At 32.7% G+C, this 24,131-nt stretch overlaps 1 protein-coding gene across 2 annotated transcripts in view; it reads right to left on the bottom strand.

Moving 5' to 3' along the window:
• Positions 1-17,967, bottom strand: part of LOC141346384 (activin receptor type-2A-like) — a 33,174-nt gene extending 15,207 nt beyond the window's left edge. Inside the window, exons 1-3 of one of the 2 annotated variants that reach the window (XM_073851238.1) lie at positions 17,159-17,967; positions 503-710; positions 241-344 (exon numbers count right to left, since the gene is read on the bottom strand). In XM_073851238.1, the coding sequence (XP_073707339.1) occupies positions 241-344; positions 503-710; positions 17,159-17,213 (367 nt within the window). In that variant the 5' untranslated portion in view covers positions 17,214-17,967. The remainder of the gene's footprint in view (positions 1-240; positions 345-502; positions 711-17,158) is intronic. The other variant, XM_073851239.1, reaches the window with a different exon arrangement.
• Positions 17,968-24,131: the final 6,164 nt, after the last annotated feature.

The following is a 24,131-nucleotide window of genomic DNA, read 5'->3' as shown; positions in this document are numbered from 1 at the left end:
GAGTGCAGCTAAAAGTGTTTGAAGTCTGATTATTAGTCTTGAAATGTGCACAATGTCCCGATGTGCGCACTGTGCCGAACACTCTGTTCTGTTCTTCTAAAATGATGCTTTGTTCCTGCTGAGCAGCTTTTTTCACCCAAAGAAATGTGCTTATTTTAGTTCCAGTCTCTGGCAGCAGTGCTTCACACTATATATCTGTGTGTGTTTGTGTCTGAGAGCTCTGAAGTGTGTGTTACTCACTCTGAATCATCTCTGGACTGTAGAGGAACTTCTCGTTGCACATGTTTCCCTCGCAGCAGCAGAAGAAGACGTCTGGGTTCTCCTTACGCTCCACACACTCGCTGCTGCACACACACACACACACACACACACACACACACACACACACACACACACACACACACACACACACACACACACACAGAGACAACATGTGTCATCATTCATGTCTCTGTTCACTTCAAAACATGCACGACGAATGCAAGCAGGTGTTTGAGCGTACCTGTCGTAGCAGTTAACGTCATCCAGCCAGCAGCCCTGCTTCACCATTTCGATGGTTCCTGAGCGGTTCTTCCAGGTGGAGAAACAGTGTCGTCGCTTGTCTTTTTCTCCATAACATGATTCGATTCCACTCCGGTTCGTTCCATCCTTCTCCCAGCTCACATTATAAAACGCACACTCTTGTGTTTCCGAGCGACCCAAAATTGCACCTGAAGCACATTTAAAAAAATAAAGACTCATTTTAAAGGTACAGTATGCTGTAAAAAAAATACTTTTGAAAATTGTAAATTATTGGAGTACATTTTGAAGAAATACTACTTAATCTTTCTATTGTAATGTGTTACATTTACATTACATTTAGACATACAGCAGATGCTTTAATCCGAAGCGACTTACAAAAGAGGACAATGGAAGCAATCAAAAACAACAAAAGAGCAATAACATGCTAAAAGCGCTATGCAAGTTTCATTAACTACTTATTATATATGGAAAGTTTTTCATTTATAAATGCGAATGGGCAGTGGAAAAAAACTCATTTCACTCATTTTAAAAAAGAAATTGGTCACTATCTGTGTACATTAAAAGAAACAAATAATAGCAAAGTAAAAAAAACAAAAACAATGGTAAAAAACTTTAAGGCCTTAAATATATTGTTTTTTTGAATAACTTATAACTATTTGTACTTGATTATGGATATGTGATGTTACTGCTTTCCTTATTTTAATTTTAATTTTCTTTTTATGTTATGTTTTATGTATTATGTAATTGCCCTTGTATGTTCTTTTTTTGTTTTGTTCTAAAAATTGCACAAAAAAAGTGTCGTTTAGCCTAACGCAGTACACCTATCAAGTTTTTTTTATTATATAATAAATAAAAAGAAAAGAGATCAAATAAAAGATAAAAAAAACAGTTACTTGCTATTTCTTTGTAATTACTTGTAAAGTTATTTCTGAGCACAAATTGCTTCTCTAAATTTATTTTCAGTGTATCAAACTCAGCTTTTTGAATTGTTAAAGATCACTGAAAATGCCTAAAAACTACACTTTTTGATGTAATAAACTATGACTAACATCATCAATGGACCTCCAAAGGGGGGAAAAAATGCTCCAAAAGTGTAGATGATTCATTTTATAATTTCAGGGCTTATATAGTTCAAACCATTTAGATAGTGTCCCTCTCACAATTGATTTTAATAGCTGGATGTTGCTAAACTCACACACAATACTCTAATAAGCATAAAAAACAAACAGTAAAATTGTCTATTTTCAAAATGAGTTTTCAGTGTGTTGTCACAATACATTGTGGAACTGCATTCAACCCAGGTGGAAAAAAATGCATTTCCATTATGCACTCAAAGTGCTCTATTTTCACACACAAATTTTGTACTTAATATACTAAAAATTATACTTTAGTACTAAAGAAAAACTTAAGATCATCTCGACGATGCTATTTTGGAACACTATAAATATGAACTAAAATGTGTTTTTAAAATACTATCTCTGTATTTAAAAAAGAATTTAGTTACCACTTTTAGTACACTTGAACCCATCTTTCATACTAGTCTAATTGAGTACACTAAAGAAGAACTATATAATAATTTTTAGTATATTTAGTACAAAATTAGTGCATTAAAATACAGCACTTTAAGTGCATTATGAAAGTGCACTGTTTTCACCTATGAATGCCTAAATTGTTGTAAAATTGTTGCAAATTCATGCATGTCTTAATTTTATAATAATATTGCATGATGCTATTATAACTTTGTGAGGAACAGACTGAAATTTTAAATGTTATTCACTGATGATAAGACAAAATTCAGGTGAATTATTGCTTTAAGAGCTAATTAATATTTTAGAATTCTTTTGATAAAAAATATAGTAAAAACTGTAAAATTGTGAAATATTATTACAATTTAAAGTACAAAGTTTAAAGTACAATTTATCTGTTTACTATTTATATACTGTAAAATGTAATTTATTTCTGTGATCAAAGCTGAATTTTCAGCATCATTTCTCCAGTCTTCAGTGTCACAGGATTCTTCAGAAATCATTCTAATATTCTAATTTGCTTGCTCAAGAAAAAAGTCTGATTATTATCAATGTTGAAAATAGTTGTGCTGCACAATATTTAGTGGAAACTGATGCATTTTATTTTTCAGGATTCACAAATGAACAGAAAGTTCAAAAGAACACGATTTATTTGAAATACAGATCTATTCACTTAAAAAACTGCTTTTCTTATTTCGATTTTTCATCTTGTTTCCAGCCAAAATATCTAAACTATTTCAAACCAAGATGGATTTTTTAGACTTTTTAGTAAAAATTATTTTCTTGTTTTAAGAAAAAACAAGTCAAAATTAAGTGAGTTTTTGCTTGAAACGAGCAAAATAATCTGCCAATGGAGTAAGAAAAATAATCTTGTTTTCTGTTTGAAATAAGATTTTTTTTTTTTTGCTAACCCCATTTGTAGATTATTTTGCTTGTTCTAAGCAAAAACTTGACTTGTTTTTTTTCTGAAAACAAGAAAATAATTTTTACTTGTCTAGAAAATCCTTCCTGATTTAAGAATTTGTAGATATTTTGGCTGGAAACAAGACAAAAAAATCAAAGTAGGAAAATATTTTTTTTTGCAGTGTTGTAACATCATAAAAGTTTTTTTCTGTCACTTTTGATCAATTTAATGCATCCTTGACAAATAGTGATAAGTTGTGTATTAATCTTTCTGACAAACTTTTGAACAGTAGTGTACATGAGCAGGAATGCCTCAGTGAGTGTGTTTCTCAAGAAAAAGGCTTGTATTTCATCCACAACAGCTCATTGAAGGAAAGGAATGCTAGAAAGGCGAGATGTGGAGCAATCGGACATTTCTGCTGACAGACTTCTTTGACCTCTCTCAATAATTCAACAAGCCCAACAGATTTCCATTCACGTCAGCCCACTGAACATTCAGCGAATTCCACGCAAGCGTCGCTGAGACACAAACATTAAAAGCCTTCATCGGGCTGCAGGGCAGAGATGCGTGATAAAGAAATAATTACGAGCTTTCAGAGTAATAGTCGAGTTACTTTCATAAATCACAGCATTAAACAAGCCGACAGGCACCGATCTCTCACACCATCTCATCCAGCTTGTTCAGTTCCAGCCGTTGGAAATATTTCTGCGATGGATCATTTCTTTCCTAAATGTCACTTTCATTCTTCTGGAGTCACGTGTGAGTTTCTGAATGGTGTGTTTGTGCCTGGAGGAACCTTCTGATGTCTCAACTTGTGTCTGCTTTCTCATTAAAAGTCATTTATCTTCTCTTAATGACCTCAATTAAGATAAAATCATCAGTCTGTCTACATATTCCATTGAAGTCAATGCAAAGCTTTTTATCAGTAACTTTAATGTCTTCTTTTTGAAATCTGAACATGAGCAATAAATCATCTGCATTAAACAAGCAGTCTCTGAATATTAATCTGGAAGTATTTAAAAAATAATAATCAAACACACTCTTACCAGCAGAGGGCGATGATGCTCAGCCACTCACTAACCAACAAAAACAGCAATAATTGCACACTTTGTGTGGTCTACAATAAATCAAGTGCAAAGATAATAAAACTAAGACAGACCTGTTAAAACTCCTGCCTTTCTATCCACAGAAGTGAGCCCAAATAATGTAAGCATACTTTAACAATCACTGTTTCTTTGAGCTTAACATCAAGATTTTCACCAGGTACAAATATTTCATGTAGTTTCAAAATGTATATACAAACTTTAGTTGAATTGCATGATGTCAAAAATAGACACTGCTACACAGAAATGTTTTTTTAAGATTTCTTAAATCTATCATCTGTTCTCTTTCTCTCTGCAGATTCAGATCAACTGCAACAGATCAAAACTTCTAAACTCCAGAACTAGATTTTAAACTCACAAAAGCCTCGAGACTACATCGGAATTGAGTCTGTGCTGTAAACTGATCTATAATTAATCATTTAGTCAACTAATCCTGACCAGAACTGAATCAAGACCCACTGAACATGATCTGTTGTTCTTGGAAACAAAGTTCCTGTTTGATCACTTTCCGTATTTAATGAAAATCTGAACTTCAAATGACATGCCTGTCATTTCCAGCACAGATTCACAAAGTGCTTCCTCATCTTTTTTTAAAATAAAGGGAAGTCAATATATGTGTGTGTTTTAGGCAGTGCCACACACACACACACACACACACACACACACACACACACACACACACACACACACACACACACACACACACACACACACACTTTCAATATACTGTGGTAGACCTTTTTTACCACCTAATCTGCTCAATTTTACCCACAATGCTGTTCTTGAGCCATAAGCTGCCAACAGCAATCAATCAAACACCGTCAGCAGCAGAAACATGCAACTACAGAACTACAGACGCAAGTGGAAACACACCTGGACCCGATGAGATACACTATATTGACATATATAATATATTTTTGTTCAATAAAAATTAAAATGCATACTTGCATAATGCCTAATTTTGATGAAAATATTGCCTGAATTAAATCAATAAAAATATAACATACAAATTAAAATATTTTTAAAAATTAAATTAAAATATAACAGTTAAAATTGTTCTTCCTAACAATTTTTTGAAAAAAAAAATAAAATAAATTTTTTTAATGATATAAAATCAGGGTTCGTACAAATACTGTAAAATGAAATTCCAGGATTTCAAGGACTTTTCAAGCACTACTTTTTTGCTTTTCAAAAACGTCAATCAGAGATCTCACTTATCAAACAAGTTCTAAAAATAAAATAAAAATATACAAATTTTTCTAAATATACTAACTTTTCCTTTGTTTTGTTTTTATAACTGTACTGCCTTAATGGTTTGATGTTTTCTACTGTTTCAAAAAAGAAATCTGAAAAAAGGATTTGCGAAATCACTCCAAAATCCTGATCTGAAACAAATAAACCACCATAAACGCTCTGAAGTCCCACACTGAATTAAATGATTCGAGAACCCACACCAAAGTCCTGATCTGAATCAAATGATTTGCGATCCACGCTCTAAAGTCCCGATCTGAATAATGATTCAGTCATTTCAAATCAGGACTTGGGGAATGTATCGTGAATCATTTGACTTCGCAAATATGACTTGACATATCGCTAATCATTTCATTCTGATAGGGACTTTAAATCGTGCATCACAAATAATTTTATTTGATTCGTTTCAATCTAAATCCAAAAACTTTGTGATACGGGCTCTGAAGTCACGATATGAATCAAATTCACAATGATTCACAAAGTTCCAATCTAAACCAAATCCTGTTCTTAATCAAATGATTTGCGATACAGGATTTGAAGCCCCAATCGAAGTCAAACGATTCATGAAAAAACTTTGAAATCCTGTTCAAAATCAAATGATTTGCTATACATGATTTGTATGAAAAAAACAAATGATTTGTGACATGCAATCCAAGTGGAGCACTTTGAAACAGTGAATCATTTTGCTACAGAATGGTTTAAGAGATTTGAAAGACCTTTTTCACCCATCACTACACGCTTTTTAAAATCATTACAAGTGATGTCAAATTTCAAGAATTAATGTTTTTTTGTTTTTTTTTATCTGGTTTTTGTTAGTAACTTGTTTGAAATGAATGATCGAAGCCACAAGTTTGAATCAATCGCAGCGGTTTTACTGTAAATGACACTCAATTGATTCGGTTCATCTATTTCTCTATTTATAATACATTATAAGAGTATTTCTAAGGCATTATAATGAATGCATAATGCATTATAAAAAAACTTATAATATGTTATATCAACTCATGAATAATCATAACAACAATTATAATACTTGGGTATTTGAGGTTATAACTTTTAAGATTATGATTATTTAAAACACACAATGGTCGTCATATTAAATTACTTCATTTATTGGACTATATCATATTACATGTATTTTTTTTTTACATTATATTATGTTTTATTTTGATGGTCCCCTTAGTCTATAAGCAACTTTCCAACTAAATGTCAACTAACACTCCTTAGATTATTAGTACTAAGGTTAAGGCTAGGCTATGGGTAGAAGGTTTACATGCTTGCAAAGTAACTTACAATCAGTTTGTTATTTAGGGAATCATCAAAATACAGTGTTATATATTTAGCATCCTACTAATAATAATGACTGCTAGTTGACATGGAGTTGCACAGTTACTTATCAAAGGCTGTCTAAAGGGTACTATCAAATTAGTATTAGTATTATTATTACTAATAAGTGGTCTTTGTATGCTTTAAGTAAAGTGACATGAGTAACATGGCAAGATATGAGACTTAACCATACTCTTAAAAGCTAGAACCACAAATAAGTAAAAACTGTTCTTATGAATTCTAATGAGATTATACAACATATTATAAGTTTTTTTATAATGCATTATGCATTCATTATAATGCCTTAAGAATACCCTTATAATGTATTATAAATACAGGCTTCATAGAAAGTGTTAATTTTTTTTAAGCATTTCTTTTTGGTTTGCATTCTCAAAGTGGTTATTATTAGCATTAGTACATTTATAGTTTGAATGTAGTTAGGCACTGTGCTCCAATAAGGCTCCTTTAGCTAGGAATAAGCAATAATAAGTGCAAGGAGTTATCTGCTCTGAATGAAGCGCTCGTACTCTCAGTAATGAGCTAATGAGGCTGGACACCAGGCCTGCTGGGACAGACGTGTAAATCACAAGCCAGAGCAGGAGGAGGTACTCAAATTTACAAGAACTACTGCAGGAAACCTCGCAGAGAGCCAAATCCAATACACAAAATCAATGCGCTCCCTCAGACGCTGAGCATACTGTACAATCGGCAATAAAACCCACTCGGATTCACAAACCGGGAATAACTGAGGATACAAATGAGCATAAAAGAGTAGAGAGAAACAAGACCAGCACATCTAATAATGCACTTCCACAATCAAACAAACAAAAGTCAGGTTGAAACGTAAGTGCACTGCAAAAAAATGCTTTTCTTACTTCGTTTTTTTTGTCGTTTCTAGCCAAAATATCTGAAATTTCTTAAATCAAGCAGGATTTTCTAGACAAGTAAAATTATTTTGTATTATTATTATTTTTTTTAAACAAGTCTAAATTAAGTGCGTTAATCTGCCAGTGGGGTTGTTTTCTGTTTGAAATAAGATTTTTTTTCGCTTATTGTAAGCAAAAATTGCTTCATTTTGACTTGTTTGTTCCGAAAACAAATTTTTATTTATTTATTTATTACATTTTTTAGATATTTTGGCTGGAAACAAGACAAATAATCGAAGTAAGAAAAGTATTTTTTGCATGCTGAGAAAAATGTGTCAGCTGAACTCATTTAATCCAAATGACTAAAACACTCCTTTAAATTGTAAATATTAAAGTTTTTTTTTTTTTTTTTTTTGCTTTCTTTTATGTTTTTTTTTTTACTTTTAGACAATAAGACCATTTCTAGGACAACGGTCAGAAACAACCCTGATTAGAAATGATCATTTTAAACAATAATCATATTTTAAGAGCTTTCTTTTGCTTGCCATAGCATGCCCGTCATGTAAAAAAGTTTTAAGGTCAAACTGAAACGCATACCTAACATCTGAACATCTGCATCTAATTTAATGAGTGCATACACATATCTAATGAATCACCTATGACTACTTGGCATGTTATTAATATTTGTTTAAATGTTTAAATGCAAATGTAAGTCAGTAGGCATTTCTATCACCCTGTAAGACCCATTTGGAAAACACTGTCCTGTCATTTAGCAGACGCTTTTATCCGGAGACTTACAAATGAGGAACATCCGACAAATTTGTCATACAAGTCAATAATAGCTCACAATGCCGAGTTAAAAGCACAAACTAGATTAGCTCACAAATTTAGAGTAAGAAACTTTCTAAGACATGCAGTGCTTTTAAACTTTGCACTTTTTATGAGCAAAAAGTAAAAGTAAATGGACCCTTCTAGATTTTGTGTTTGCATTTGTTTGACAGACATACAGTACTGTAAGATCAAGAAAAGTCTCTGATTTTCCAGTCTCACATCTGCTGGCAATATCAAAACTTTTTCTTGTAGAATAAACCTCAGTGGAGCAAACTGTGGAGAAGAGGACTTTCTTCGCTCTTTTGAAATAGAATTTTAGGAGACGTGAAAAGACTTTTGAGAAAATATATTTTTGAGAAGCAAGTCTAGACTCCACCAAAAAGAACTGAAAGCGGCATCTGGGACAGAGACATAACTTTAAAAACTGCCTCCAGTCCACCAAGACCATTACTGAAACTCAGCAAAAAGGCCTTGTGCAGAAACATTCATGGTTATGAAATCACAATCCCAAGCTCATTAACATATGCCCACCCACATTTCATTTGCATATAATATATACATATTCAATGAGGTTGGCAAATCATATCAGAAGTCTTAAAGGAACAGTAACACAAACAGCCAGTTTGATTGATCGGTTCAGTTTGTAGTCAAAACCCAGAAGACAATTGTTGATTTACAGTAAAAAAAAAAAAAAAAAAAAAAAAATATATATATATATATATATATATATAATTGGTACAAAATTATTATAGGGTTACTTCAGTTAACTGAAACTACTATTAAAAACATAAAATAAAATAAAAATACACTTTACACTACTTAGAAGAAAAAAAGAAAAAAAAAAAAGAAAAAACATTAACTGAAATAAAATTAAATATACAAAACTTTTTTTTTTAGTGCTGGGCAACAATTAATTGTGATTAATCGCATCCAAAATACGTTTTTATGTACACAATATATGTATGTACTGTGTATATTTTTTTCAAGTATATAAAAATATACACTTATGCATGTGTATATTTTATAAAAAATGTTATGTTTATATTTTAAATATATTTATACATAATATAAACTACATGAATATAAACATATACATGTAAATATTTTCAAAATAAATATTGTATGTGTGTCTTTATAAATCATAATAAATATACAAAGTACACACACGTTATTTATATAAAACTTTTATTTTGGATGTGATTAATTGATGCCCAGCTCTACTTTTTTTTACAGCCAACATTTCTCATTTTAAATAAAACTGGAATAAAAATAAATAAAAACAAAAACACCCAACAAATTAAAAACTTTAACTAAAATTTAAATAAAATATATTTTAATTAAACCTAAATGAAAATATTAATAAAAACTATAAACATAAATCAATGGTACTAAAATAACACTATTATGTTGAATGTTTAATGAGTAAAATAAGGTCTGTGGTTACTTGAAATATTTTAAGCTGCAACAACTTATAAGTCATTATACCTTAAATACTAATTTAGAAATGACTGTCTGCTTTAGAAAATGAAATCTGCAAACAAAGACTATACGACTAAGATGTGAGTTTAAGTACTTCACAAATTAGTTGTAGAAACTTTCATTTTTAAAGCACACAATGGTTTCGTATCTCAAAGTTGAGGTATTAATGTGTGTTTATGTTGTACAACAAAAAGTGAAAATCTTAAGTAATGTTAACCATAGATCTTTATTTACTCTTTGAGAAAATCTGCTATAGACCCAGAGGAAATTCCTGAGGGAAGCCATGCTGAATTAGTCTCCTGGGTTTGCTGACAAATTGACGTCACGACTGAACAGCTCTATTGTATGGTTCAGGATGGAAAAAGACCATGAAAAATACATTTACGACTCTTTTCAGTGCAAGAAACCTTGACTGATATTACAGTTGAACTAAGAAAGTGACACGTTAAAGACTTTTGGTTTACTGCCCCCGTATTTACATTCACAAACCAGCACGACTCCCTGATCACCATCGTATTTTACTCTTCAGAGCATTTAAACACTTCACAGTTTCTCTCCAACACACACATGCTTGTGAGTTCCTGAATCGCTCTGTCTTCTCCAGTTTCTCTGCAAATTCATCAAATGAAATGCTTTCAGAGTCTATAACTCCTCCGTCTGCCAGAGGAACGTTCCCAGAGTTTTGGCCTTCCTGCTCCGGACACGCTGGAGCCAGAGCGGCTGGACGGAGGGGCACATCTGTCTGAAACACAACCACCAACGCCACCCACATGCTGCGCGATCGGCAGAGAGACGGCTGCCCATATGGGGCTACAGATAAGCTTCTACACTTACAGAAACAACTCAAACTCACAGAGAGACCATACAAAACATACTGTTGTTCCTCCTCATCAACAATCTGTTAAACATCATCATCCATGCATGCAATGTGGGTCAATTTCAAACACATTTATTGCCAAATCCTCATTACTACAATGTGAAAACATTATAAATCAAATTGCATTTAATTAATGCTGATTTTAATAATTAATAATAGCAGTATTACAGTAATGAGAATTACATTAAAAAAGCCAAAACAAACAAATAAAACATTTCTAGGAAAATGTGCAGAATTCTCATTAATAAAAAATAATGCCACAATGCAATAGATACTTGTTTTAAATACAGCCTTAAAGAGATAGTTCACCTAAAAAATAAAATTCTGTCATTAATTACTCACCATCATGTTGTTCCAAACTCATAAGTCCTTCTTCGGAACACAAATTAAGATATTTTTAATGAAATCCGAGAGCTTTCTGACTCTCTACCACAATCAGAATTGTTTTTTTTTGCACACAAAAAGTAGTCTTCTAGCATCATCAAATGATGTTTGCTTGCGGAACTTCATCAAATATATCTTAATTTTTGTTCTGAAAATGAAGATCTTATGGGTTTGGAACAACATGATGGTGAATAATTAATGACAGAATTTTCATTTTTGGGTAACTAACCCTTTCATTTTTAAAGTAATATGTTATTATTTTTCATTATTATTATACATTATTTTGGTCCTAAATATTACGTTGTTAATTATTAAATTATTTTAAATGCCTTTAATTTATTCTGATTTACCGTATTACAGTAATGAGAATTACATAAAATATAGAACTTAAGTGTGTCAAGAAAACAATGTAACAATGCAAAAAAAGTGTTTCTAAAAATATGTATTTTTAGAAATTAGGCAATTTATTATTTTTTTATCTAAATAAACAAATAAATAAATATATTGTTTTGGTTTTAGGACATCTTTGATGAAAGGTTTTGATCCACTTCAAATGCTCTGAAAAAAATATTCATTAAATTTATTTAAAAAAAAAATGAGTTAAGTGGTTGCAATCAATTTATTTCAAAATAATATATATATTAAATGCAGCTAAAATAAATTGATTGAAACCACTTAACTTTAAAAAAAAAAAATATTCATTTTTTCAGAGAATTTGAAGTGGATCACAAATGTTGACTATACTGTATATTAATTGCCTTTAGTTTATACTTATTGTTATAATAAATATACAATTTTAAAATTCAGTAAAATTCAACAAAAGAAAGAAAGAAAGAAAGAAAAACCGACCGAACGTAAGAAATAAAGACTGAAAGTAAGAAAGAAAGAAAGACCGAACGTAAAAAAGAAAGAAAGAAAGAAAGACCGAACGTAAAAAAGAAAGAAAGAAAGAAAGACCGAACGAACATAAGAAAGAAAGAAAGACCGAACGAACATAAGAAAGAAAGAAAGACCGAACGAACATAAGAAAGAAAGAAAGACCGAACGAACATAAGACCGAACGTAAGAAAGAAAGAAAGAAAGACCGAACGTAAAAAAAGAAAGAAAGAAAGACCGAACGAACATAAGAAAGAAAGACTGAACGAACATAAGACCGAACGTAAGAAAGAAAGAAAGAAAGACCGAACGTAAGAAAGAAAGACCGAACGAACATAAGAAAGAAAGAAAGACCGAACGAACATAAGACCGAACGTAAGAAAGAAAGACCGAACGTAAGAAAGAAAGAAAGGCCGAAAGACCGAACGTAAAAAAAGAAAGAAAGACCGAACGAACATAAGAAAGAAAGACCGAACGAACATAAGACCGAACGTAAGAAAGAAAGAAAGACCGAACGTAAAAAAAGAAAGAAAGAAAGAAAGAAAGAAAGAAAGACCGAACGAACATAAGAAAGAAAGACCGAACGAACGTAAGAAAGAAAGGCCGAACGAACATAAGAAAGAAAGAAAGAAAGACCGAACGAACATAAGACCGAACGTAAGAAAGAAAGACCGAACGTAAGAAAGAAAGACCGAACGAACATAAGACCGAACGTAAGAAAGAAAGAAAGAAAGAAAGACCGAACGTAAAAAAAGAAAGAAAGAAAGAAAGACCGAACGAACATAAGAAAGAAAGACCGAACGAACATAAGACCGAACGTAAGAAAGAAAGAAAGAAAGACCGAACGTAAGAAAGAAAGACCGAACGAACATAAGAAAGAAAGAAAGACTGAACGAACATAAGACCGAACGTAAGAAAGAAAGACCGAACGAACATAAGACCGAACGTAAGAAAGAAAGAAAGAAAGAAAGACCGAAAGACCGAACGTAAAAAAAGAAAGAAAGAAAGACCGAACGAACATAAGAAAGAAAGACCGAACGAACATAAGACCGAATGTAAGAAAGAAAGAAAGAAAGAAAGACCGAACATAAAAAAAGAAAGAAAGAAAGAAAGACCGAACGAACGTAAGAAAGAAAGAAAGAAAGGCCGTACGAACATAAGAAAGAAAGTAAGAAAGACCGAACAAACATAAGAAAAAAAGAAAGAAAGAAAGACCAAACGAACATAAGAAAGAAAGAAAGAAAGAAAGAAAGCAGAATGCAGTCACAATTAAAAAAAAAATCCTGGTTCTAAAACAGGCATAACCCCAGTTTTACAGACATGACTGAAGTCTAGTCCCAGACTAAAATGCATGTTTGAGCCGTCTAAACTTAAATAGTATCTTGCTCGGATAATTCTTAAAATATGGCAGTGCCATTGTGTTCTCTCCAGATGCACACCTGTAATGTTTTATTCGAAGGATTTTAACCCTAACTTAAACTAAGCCCCGGCCTTAATGTTTTAACATTTTAAGACTAGACATAAAAATTGTATATCTCTCTCTCTCTTTTTGGCCAAAATAAATGAGGCAGACATGTGGGATTGAAGCATCATCTTGGGATGCTGGAGAATGACTTTGATCAGCAGTGACCTGCTCTTAGAGTCGCTGTGTGAGGTTTGCTGGTGCGGGGATTTGCTCGGCGGCTGTAACCTTGGCATAAGTCTACGTGAGCCCTGCAGGCTTATGCTAAAGAGGATGAGGGCTGCTGTAGACCTTTGGCCCATTTCAGAGCTGGTTGAGCAAGGAGAGAGATCTGGAGTTTAGTAAACACCTTCACCTGTCACTTCTGATGCTTCTGACAACTTCTGCAAGCCACGAGACTCACCAAACCACTGTTTTCAGACAGGTTTCCCATATCGGGCTGCTTGAAACAAACAGTCAAGTGCCACAAAGGCAATCTACAATTGAATGAATTACGAATTATAGACCCTTTAGAAATATATTCTAATAATATGTCTGCTTCAGCTACTAGAAAACACATCAGCTGAGCACTGATTGTATATTTATTGAAAGAAATGACACATTTCACCATAAAAAAGTACTTTTCTCAAATTATACACCATAGTAAAACACACATTGGTTAAACTATAAAGAAGCATGTCAGACAGACAAAGCACACTGGTTTTTAATGGCATTAGAGTTATTCTGGCTCCAGACTCTGTAATCTTGGAGCGTTTGGACATCTTTAAAAAGACCTGAATAGTGGCTAATCTGAACGAGCATTTGATCAAAGACCCATTGCTGCCCTCATCTTTGACTCTACAACTCATCTGCACCAAACTGTGGTATTCTCATTGTCCAGACTCTTTATCATCTATCTGTCTCTACATACACAACATCAAACCCCTTCAGAGTTTGGTCTGAGGTTTTTTAGATGTGGGCTGTAGGGGTGGATGAGTTGATCACAGGAAAATCTCCTCACACTTTGTTAAAAAAAGCCAAAGAAAAGCAGCCAATATTTAAATAAATCAAGATCAAGATGCATTATTTAGATAAACAAGTTTACCAGGTTAATAACAGGACATGTTAACTGTACTTTTAAGCAAATTGATGAAAGATTATTTAGAGATTTAGAGGTCAAACATTTAAAAACCATGCATTAAGAGCTGGAGGTGAAAATATTTGAAATGTAAAGATCAGAGTAAATTTAACTTATTTTTTTTCTGGGAAACGGAATCTTCTGTAGCCTCTGAAGGGCAGTACTAAATGAAAATATAACAAGCAAATAAGATATATATTTATATATTTATTATATTTATTTTGCTTAAATATAATTTAAGCAAAATAAGATAAATGTACACATCTCTCATTCTGTTCAAAAGTTTTCACCCCCAGCTCTTAATGCATGTTTTTTCCTTCTAGACCATCTGTGAGCGTTGTTCCTTTCTTGTAATAGTTGCATATGAGTCCCTCAGTTGTCTTCGGTGTGAAAAGACGGATCTTAAAATGATACAATAATTGCTGGAAAGGGTTCAAATACACTAAAATGCTGAAAAACCAAAGAATTTGTAAGAGCTGAAGGGTTTTTCTGAAGAACAGCAGGCAGTTTAACTGTTCAGGACAAACAAGGGACTCATGAACAACTATCACTGAACAAAAAACACAGCTGTGGATCATTCAGGTAACAACACAGTATTAAGAATCAAGGGATGTACACTTTTGAACAAAGTCATTTTTTTTACAAATTCAACTATTGTTTTCCTCATGTGGACTACATTAAACATATTTTATGTGAAATATCTTATTCAGGTCAGTACTAAATAAAAAATATCATGCATTTTGTATGATCTCTCATATTTTAGTCAAATAATGAACATTTCCTAGATTCTAAAAGGGGATGTAAACTTTTGACCTCAACCGTATAGAGAAGTGAAAACATAATCACTTACAGGATGGATTTGAGTATTATTAGAAATGTGGAAATCACTATTAAATGACTAAAGAAGCAGTGCTTAAAAACTCTGCATCTTCAATTTAGAAGAACTGTTCATTTATTAGACATCAAATATCAATGCCACGCAGATTCTTTATGTAGGACTAATTCATTTTCAATTATTGCATGTTTACATAAGTATGCACTAGTCATACACTACTGTTTAAACGTTTGGGGATGACTAATTTTTCATAAACTAATACTTTAATTCGGCAAGGAAGCATTAAATTAATTAAAAGTGACAGTAAAGATAGAATTTTACAGAAGACTTCTATTTGTTGTTCTTTTGAACTTTCTATTCATCAAAGAATCCTGAAAATATATTAGGCAGCACAGCTATTTCTATTTTCAACATTATTTTATCAATCAAAAATGTTTCTTGAGCAGCAAATCAGCATTTTAGAAGGATTTCTGAAGGATCATGTGACACTGAAGACTGGAGTAATGATGCAGCTTTGATCACAGCAATAAATTACATTTTAAAACATATTTACATAATAGAAAACTGTAAGAATATTTCACAGTATTGCTGTTTTTACTGGTTCTTTGTATTAAATAATTGGAGATTTTACAATCATAAAACACTTCTTGCAAAAACTTTTGGATGGTATTATAAGCATTTCTTAGATTTTTTCTAAAATTAATATATCACATGGAAGCCATCAGAATGAACAGTTATTATACTAACTTGAATCTGTGCTTCAATAAATAATTTACAAGGCCAAAATAAAAATTATTCAAAACATTTCTCAAATTTTCAGTGAGTAAGCTGAACATTTGGAAAAATCATGGTCAGGTACAAGAACTAAGTCTATAAGACATACTAAGACTTTAGTCTTTGTTCTGCACTCATCATCATACTGAGTCATTTTTCAGAAATTAATACTTAAATTCAGCAAGGAAACATTAGATTGATCAAAAGTGACAGTAAAGACATTCATCATTTTACTTAAGACTTCTATCTCAAGTAAATTATGTTATTTTGAACTTTCTATTCATCAAAAAGAATCCTGAAAATATATTAGGCAGCACAACTATTTTTATACTCAACATTGATAATAATCAGAAATGTTTCTTGAGCAGCAAATCAGCATTTTAGAATGATTTCTGATGGATCATGTGACACTGAAGACTGAATTTTAACATACATTTACATAATAGTAGTATTGCTGTTTTTGATTAAATAATACAAGATTTTAAAATCACGGGACATTTCTTGCAAAAACTTTTGGATGGTATCAGCATATCTTAGATTTTTTTTTTTGACATTAATATATCACATGGAAGCCATCAGAATGAACAGTCATTCTACTAACTTGAATCTGTGCTTCAATAATTCATTTTCAAGGCCAAAATAAAAATTCTTCAGAACATTCTCATATTTCCAGTGAGAAAAATCATGGTCAGGTACAAGAACCTTGTCTAAAAGACATACTAAGACTTTATTCTTTGTTCTGCACAATCATACTGGACCTCAATTATGAGCAGAACCCATCAGTGCAACATCAAATAAACAGCAGTTACACTGTAACATGTAACACACATCCACTGTAACACACTGCTGTAACAAGCAGCTCCTTGTGTCACTGGCAAAAGCTTTAAATTAATCCGATACAGCTCACAATCCATGACCAATGCTGGGGTCAAACATGTGCGTGTTTGTCAACAGGCTTAAGCTGTGCAGTTTTTAATTAAAAACAAATCAAAAACACCAGACATAATGCAGAAATGTCTACCCACCTGATGAACAGGATACGAGGAATATGGCCAAGGCCAGTTTGGTGTCTGTCCTCATTTTCAGGGCAGATTCTTGTACTGCAATAAATCCCAGCAACACCCAATCTGATAATCCTCTCCCTCTAAAATTAATGTTTTAATATTGCCAAAAGCATTTATTTGTGAGCAAACAGGTCCGGATCAATGTGTAAGTCTGTAAGAGAGGTTTAGTGTTGGAGAGATTTGACAAATCCTCAGCCTGGAGGTCAGAGCGTGTGTTTCTGTTTGCATAGATGAAATATCAAGCTTTAATACAATCATACTGTATTTAGAAAGTGACAGCAGCCTGCCCTGAAACTTATGCGCTAATATCGATCAGTATCGATCGATCATTCCGAGTTCGTCGCCATATGCATGGGGAAAATTCCTATTCATGGTTCAAGTTCAAGAACATCCCGATATGATCTGCTTCTTTTCAAAATGAGTTGAATAAATCTGGAGGTTTATATAATCACAGTCATGATCTTCATTCCACAACACACGAATATAAATCCAGCTCGGGGTTTAAATACACTACGATCCGAAATAGCAACAACATCTAAAACAAATCAAATAAACCGAGTGTTCAGCGTCGGATAAACTGTATTCCTCCGTAAAATCCTAATGCGCCTCTGAAACGCGTTTTTTCTTCGAATGATCCCAGATCAGTCACAAAGGCCGAGGCGGTTCGGATGAGATCAGCTCCATTTGTCTGTGTTTAAATGTTGTGTATCCGCTGGAATAAACCCTCGGAGGCGTCCATAGATTCTCTCATGTGTCCTGAACACAACATGGCGAACAGCGCTGAGTGTTTTGGTTTTTTCCTCTCCTCCACTCCTCCTCCTTTCATCCACTCCTCCTTATTTCCAGAACTGCGAATATTTCCAGTTGGAGATTGTTTTGAAATGTAATTCCTGTAGGGGGCGCTTGGTGGCCCCAAAAACGCTCATACCTTCACACAACATTCAAACATCGTAACGGTTTTTGTTTTAAAATAAATATATGAAAACTAAAAAGTGTAATATATTCTACAAGCTCTTTGTGAGAATTGTTTGGTGGCATGCGCACTAAAATTTAAACTTCGGCATAGCTGTTAAAAATAGTGTTTAAAAATAACTACCTAGTAATCACAAACACTCTGATTGGTCTAACCGCACCCGCGCTGAGAAAAGTAACAGACATCATATGACAGCGCTGTCCGCGTCAATAGCGATATGCACGGTTAACACGTAAATAATGATACTTAAAATCTTTAATAGGCAAAATCCTTAAATACACAGTGAAAAAAATAAAACATGAGAAATATTATTTACACTCATTTAGTCACCGCCTATTTTAATAACGCCTGTACCGTGCCATTCTACTCGTTTGCTCTATTTCTAAGCTTCCACAGCAAACGCTGAAAACACTCATTTGATTGACAGCTCGAACGGAAAGAAAAGAGGTTTGCACCAGCTCGTATTACTACAAGCCCCGCCCTCAACCCGATGACTGAATGTTATGGACGGCTCAGCTGTCCAATGGAAGAACGCTTGTAAATAGCGCACGCCAATCAGAGCAAAGAGTGATCAGGTGACCCGGGACTTGTTAGGTGGTTAAGAAAAAGGGCATTTATTCAGTTCTTTCCAGTTCAGATTTATTGGCAGTAGCTAGTACACCATTGCGAAAGCATTCTAGAACATTTTTAAACCCAGTTTCTTGTACTATGAATGGAAACGTAATGGTGTTTATTTCACAAGTAAATTTCTTTATAAACTTGTTAAGCTAATAATGCTGAATAACCGGGACATGTGGAGTGCATCATGCATATATTTTATATGATTTGTAAACCCATTGAATCATAATCCATGTTTATTTAATCATTAATTAAAAACATTCATCAATAAATTTTGTTCCAGTAATGGTTCCACGGCTCAAAAGTATGATAAAGTATGATTTTGTTAATAAATATTCAATCATTATTATTATATAGATTATAGGGTAATACTGACAAAAGCTGCTGACACACTTGCAAAATGTTTTTTTTTTTTTTTTTGCTGTGATGATCAATGGAGTATTTCACAACAGATATTTCTACACTGCTGTCAAAAATTGAGAAAGAGTGATTGTCTTTCAGTAGCCTATAAAGAAAGTGATTGAACAATTGAACACTGAGTGTGTCAAGCGCTGATTTTATTTGATTTATAAACCCATTATCAGCCCAATGAAACATAATTCACGTTTATTTAATCATTAATTAAAAACAAATTTTCCAGTAATGGTTCCAAGGCTCAAAAGTATGATAAAGTATGATTTTATTTATAAATATTCAATCATTATTATACATATTATAGGGTAATACTGACAAAAGCTGCTGACACACTTGCAAAATGTTTATTTTTATTTATTTATTTATTTATTTTTTGGCTGAGTATAACAAGTGATGATCAATGGAGTATTTCTCAACAGATATTTCTTCAGTGCTGACAAAAATTGAGAATCTTCACCCAGAATAATAATTCTAGCATCATTCAGTTCACACTTTCCAGGAACCAGTTTTCAGTAGCCTATAAAGAAAGTGATTGAGGACTGAGTGTCAAGCACTGATTTTATTTGATTTATAAACCCATTACCAGCCCAATTAATCATTTAATCATTAAAACATATTCATCAATAAAACATTTTGTTGCAGTAATGGTTCCAAGGCCCAAAAGTATGAATAAAGTATGATTTTAATAAATATTCAGTCATTAATATTATACAGATTATAGGGTAATACTGACAAAAGCTGCTGACACACTTGCAAAATTATTATTATTATTATTATTATTTATTTTTTATTTTTTTGCTGAGTATAACAAGTGATAATCAATGGAGTATTTCACAACAGATATTTCTACAGTGCTGACAAAAATTGAGAAAGAGCGATTGTCTTTAAATCTTCACCCAGAATAATAATTCTAGCATCAGTTCAACCTTCAGTCACTTTCCAGGCACCACTTTTTAGTAGCCTATAAAGAAAGTGATTGAGGACTGAGTGTGTCAAGCTTCAAAACAAAACAAAACAAAACAAAACAAAACAAAACAAAACAAAACAAAACAAAACAAAACACATAAAGTATAAAACATAGTCCCTACAACTCTACAACCCTACAAGCATTTTTGCCTTTGAGTCTCTTTCACACAAAGCATCATTTGGCTTCATGACTTGTTAAATAGTCCATTTATTGCATGTAAAAGAGCAGATCAAAAATACACAATGCATGTTGTACAGAAGAAAGAAAGTCATACAGGTTTAGACATGATTATGACTAAATGATTTCAGAATGATCATTTTTGGTAATCCTTTAATGATAAAGATTGGATGGGCTAAAACTACACCTTCAATAAATAAACTCAAATGAATGGTCTACACTTGTTTTAGGTGTATTTTAGGCAGATATCTGGAAATGATACAAGCACATTAAGAGCATTAAAGAGTTATTAAGGGCATACATGAATATACGGTATAAATACACTACTGCTGAGACATTTAGGCACACTTGACAGAATTTATGTCTTTTTATGATCCTAGGTATCTTAAATGCTTGAAAATAGAGTTGAATATGAATTGCACGAATGTATGACTAATATATTTTTTTTAATTAATTACAATAAATCAGTAATAATATAATCATTTGTATAATAAATAGATTATAGATATTTAAAACTAAATTAAAAGTACTTTTAAAAAATATTTTATGTCGATGTTTGTCTGTTTTCTTTAGTTGTTGTAATAAAACAAGGTGCCAGAAGCCTTTGGCCCTGACTGGAGATATTTTAAGGTTGGAATATATATTACCAGCATCACTGAACATCCAGCACTGACAGACTGACAGGACTGGGTTTATTTCTGCTGTGTGTTTGTGTTTAATGGCGCAGGGTTATGAACGGCACTCCTAAAGTCACCGGGGTTAAATAGTTCACAGCTGATTTTGATGGATGGTGTGTGTCGGGCGATAAATCGCAAACACACACACACACACACACACACACACACACACACACACACACACTTAGTGATCCACATTTATCCCTCACAGGAGGTCTGGCGCTCTTAACACTAAGACCACTGGCATGCTGTATTGTCAGTGGAGATTTGTCATGTACTTTTGGTGTGCAGTTATGGGAGTGTTTTCATGAAGGTCATGAATCTATCCAACTTTGCAGGATTAAATGGCTGAAATGTGAATAATGGACCGCATGCAATACTGTACATGTCAATACTTACTGTTCGCTCATAAATCTAGCAGACTGGTCAACACTTCTGCGAAACTAACAATGCACACACAGAAAACAATTAGAGCGGGTGAAAAGTCGCACAGATTCAGATCAATTTAAATGGCAGAATGTTTTGTTTTTCTAAAGCAGAATATGAAAAATGACAAAAAATGTCCACATTCTGCTCGTTTTCAACATTTTTAATGCGAGTATATTTGCTGACATCAGAAAATAAATTGATAAATATTGTGATGATTTTTTATATATATGTATTTATTTGTTTATTATTATTTTATTATTTTTATTTTTGCTTTTGTTTTTGCATTGCATTGCAAGATTTAAACTTTTTTTATTTGCAACTTGTTACTATGGCCGGGTTGTATCTTTCTTTACATGCTCAATTGTTTTCTTGATTTTTTTTTCACATTTACATTTATCCATTTAGCAGATGCTTTTATCCGAAGTGACTTACAAACAGTGTTGGGGGTAATGCATTGCAAGTACTGCAATATTCCAAGTAATGCAATATTATTTTTTCCAAGTAACTAGTAAAGTAACTCATTACTTTTTAATCAACAAAAAATATCTGAGTTACTTTTTTAAATAAGTAACGCCCTTTTCACTTCTTTTCCCCCCATTTATTGATTAAAAGCTCTCCTGTCCCCATGTTGAGGGAAATCATGAGTAAAATGTTACTTTAGTTCTAGAATAAATGTGAACATGCATTAATTCATCTCACTCACTAAAAACACAGAGACAGTATTCCTCAAATTGCATAAAAAGAGTGAAATTCAACGCAAACCTGCTATAATTAAATATGTTATATATTACAAATATCCCATTTTATTAACCGATGTCTTTGCAGCCAACCTTCAGTGATTCAGTTCATCCATACTAATAAGCAAAAATGACTCAAGATAATCTAAACTTTGTTTTCTTTTTTTTATTTGCTGAAGAGTTGACATTTGTTCTTCTGCGGTCTACTGTACAGACGTCAGTTTACTTTTCTCTAAGCCTGAGGCTTTTGGTGTGAAAAGGCTTTTACATTTGACAAAAATAGAACTCTTTATATTAAAAACAAACAAGCAAGCCCTGTCCAGATTTAAAAAGTAACGCAAAAGTAACGTAATGCATTACTTTCCATAAAAAGTAACTAGTAATTAGTTACTTTTTTAGGGAGTAACTTAATATTGTAATGCATTACTTTTAAAAGTAACTTTCCCCAATAATGCTTACAAATGATTTGACACCATTTTCTCTGTCTCTCATCATGTACTCCAGATTTCACTTCCTCACTTAAAAGAAAAAAATCTCAATTTCTTTCTAACTTTTTTATTTATTTCTTTTATAATAAAGCAACAGTTTGCATCAATATTTGGTAGTTTTGGAAGTTTAACAAGGTGGTAGAAGAAAAAGAAGAAGTTTTAGAAAGTTGATATACCCTGTTTGAGCAAAGTAGGTGTTTTTTGTACAAAAAAAAAGAAAAAAGAAAAAAAAACTCTCTGGGTCAAAATGACCAATACACAACATAAAAGTACATTTTAGTACCTTTTGGAAAGTGCAATTAATCCAATCTATTTCAGTTAGAATCCCATGTAAATGTAATTTATATAGCATTTACATTTAATGCGCCAATAAGATATTACTAATGTCTAACATTAGCACAATCATTGCTCAGAGGCGATGTAGTGTAAACCTTCATGTACACTCTTCAGCACAACAAAAACAGAAACTCTTTTAAATGTCAAGCATAACAGCATTAAACACTGACAAGCCATTCTCTTTACTGAATAAAAAAGAAAACACTTAATTTTAACATTTACTCTTGTTGTTTAGTCATGCAAAGCATTCCGGGAACTAGAAATTCACTGCCCACTTTTCAAAGTTATCAAAACAATTTAATCAAGTTAACAGCACTTAAAATCAATGAACACAGAAATTTGAGTTTGCATTTTAAGTTGATGTAACAATCAACATTAGTATATCAAGAGAACAAGATTTTAACTTGCAAATATGCATTTATTCAAGCTACAGGTCTCCTAAATTTCCTTTGAGACTGCAGTGTTTGTAAAGAGCACATGTGATGAGGTGCTAAACCAAGGTTCAGGAGCGAGTTCATCTAATCCTGTCAATGGTTATGCAAGAGTATATAAACAGCTGCTGACCTCACTACCGTGACAGTACTGCTAGCATCCCTCCATCACCTCCTGCTTCATCCGTTCATCACTCACTTCATTTAGAAAGTGTCTAGGTGGCTTTTAGTGCTCGAGCTACCTTCATCATGCTGTAGGATTATATCATCATGCAAATTTCTGAAACAGTCAGCACAGATCAAAAGGGCCATAAGCAATTTTGTCATGAAATAGCATGCAGAAAATGTTTATCAGCCATCAGAGCTTGAGAAATTCGGGAAACCTGTTTGGAAACTTATTTGTGCAATTACATTTGGTGCTAGTGGTGCCAAAGAAACTGCACAATGCATCTTGAAAGAAAGATTTTCTCTGTTTTCAATATCTGACAGATCCTGGATTTTGTTATTATTGGAGACAATTAAAATGCTAGGGTGTGGTAGTCTAATGATCATGGACTGGGCATGCTAAAACACACACAGAACAGAAAATCTAGTTTTATTGCTCGCAAAGTTGCTCTTTTCATAGCTTATAATACTTCATGGAGTTTTCATTTATGTTTTATTAGGTGAGTTGTCAATTTTATTTTC

This window comes from Garra rufa, chromosome 12, assembly GCF_049309525.1.
Source record: "Garra rufa chromosome 12, GarRuf1.0, whole genome shotgun sequence".
NCBI classification, from domain to species: Eukaryota; Metazoa; Chordata; class Actinopteri; order Cypriniformes; family Cyprinidae; genus Garra; species Garra rufa.
This window is presented reverse-complemented; position numbering and strand designations above follow the sequence as displayed.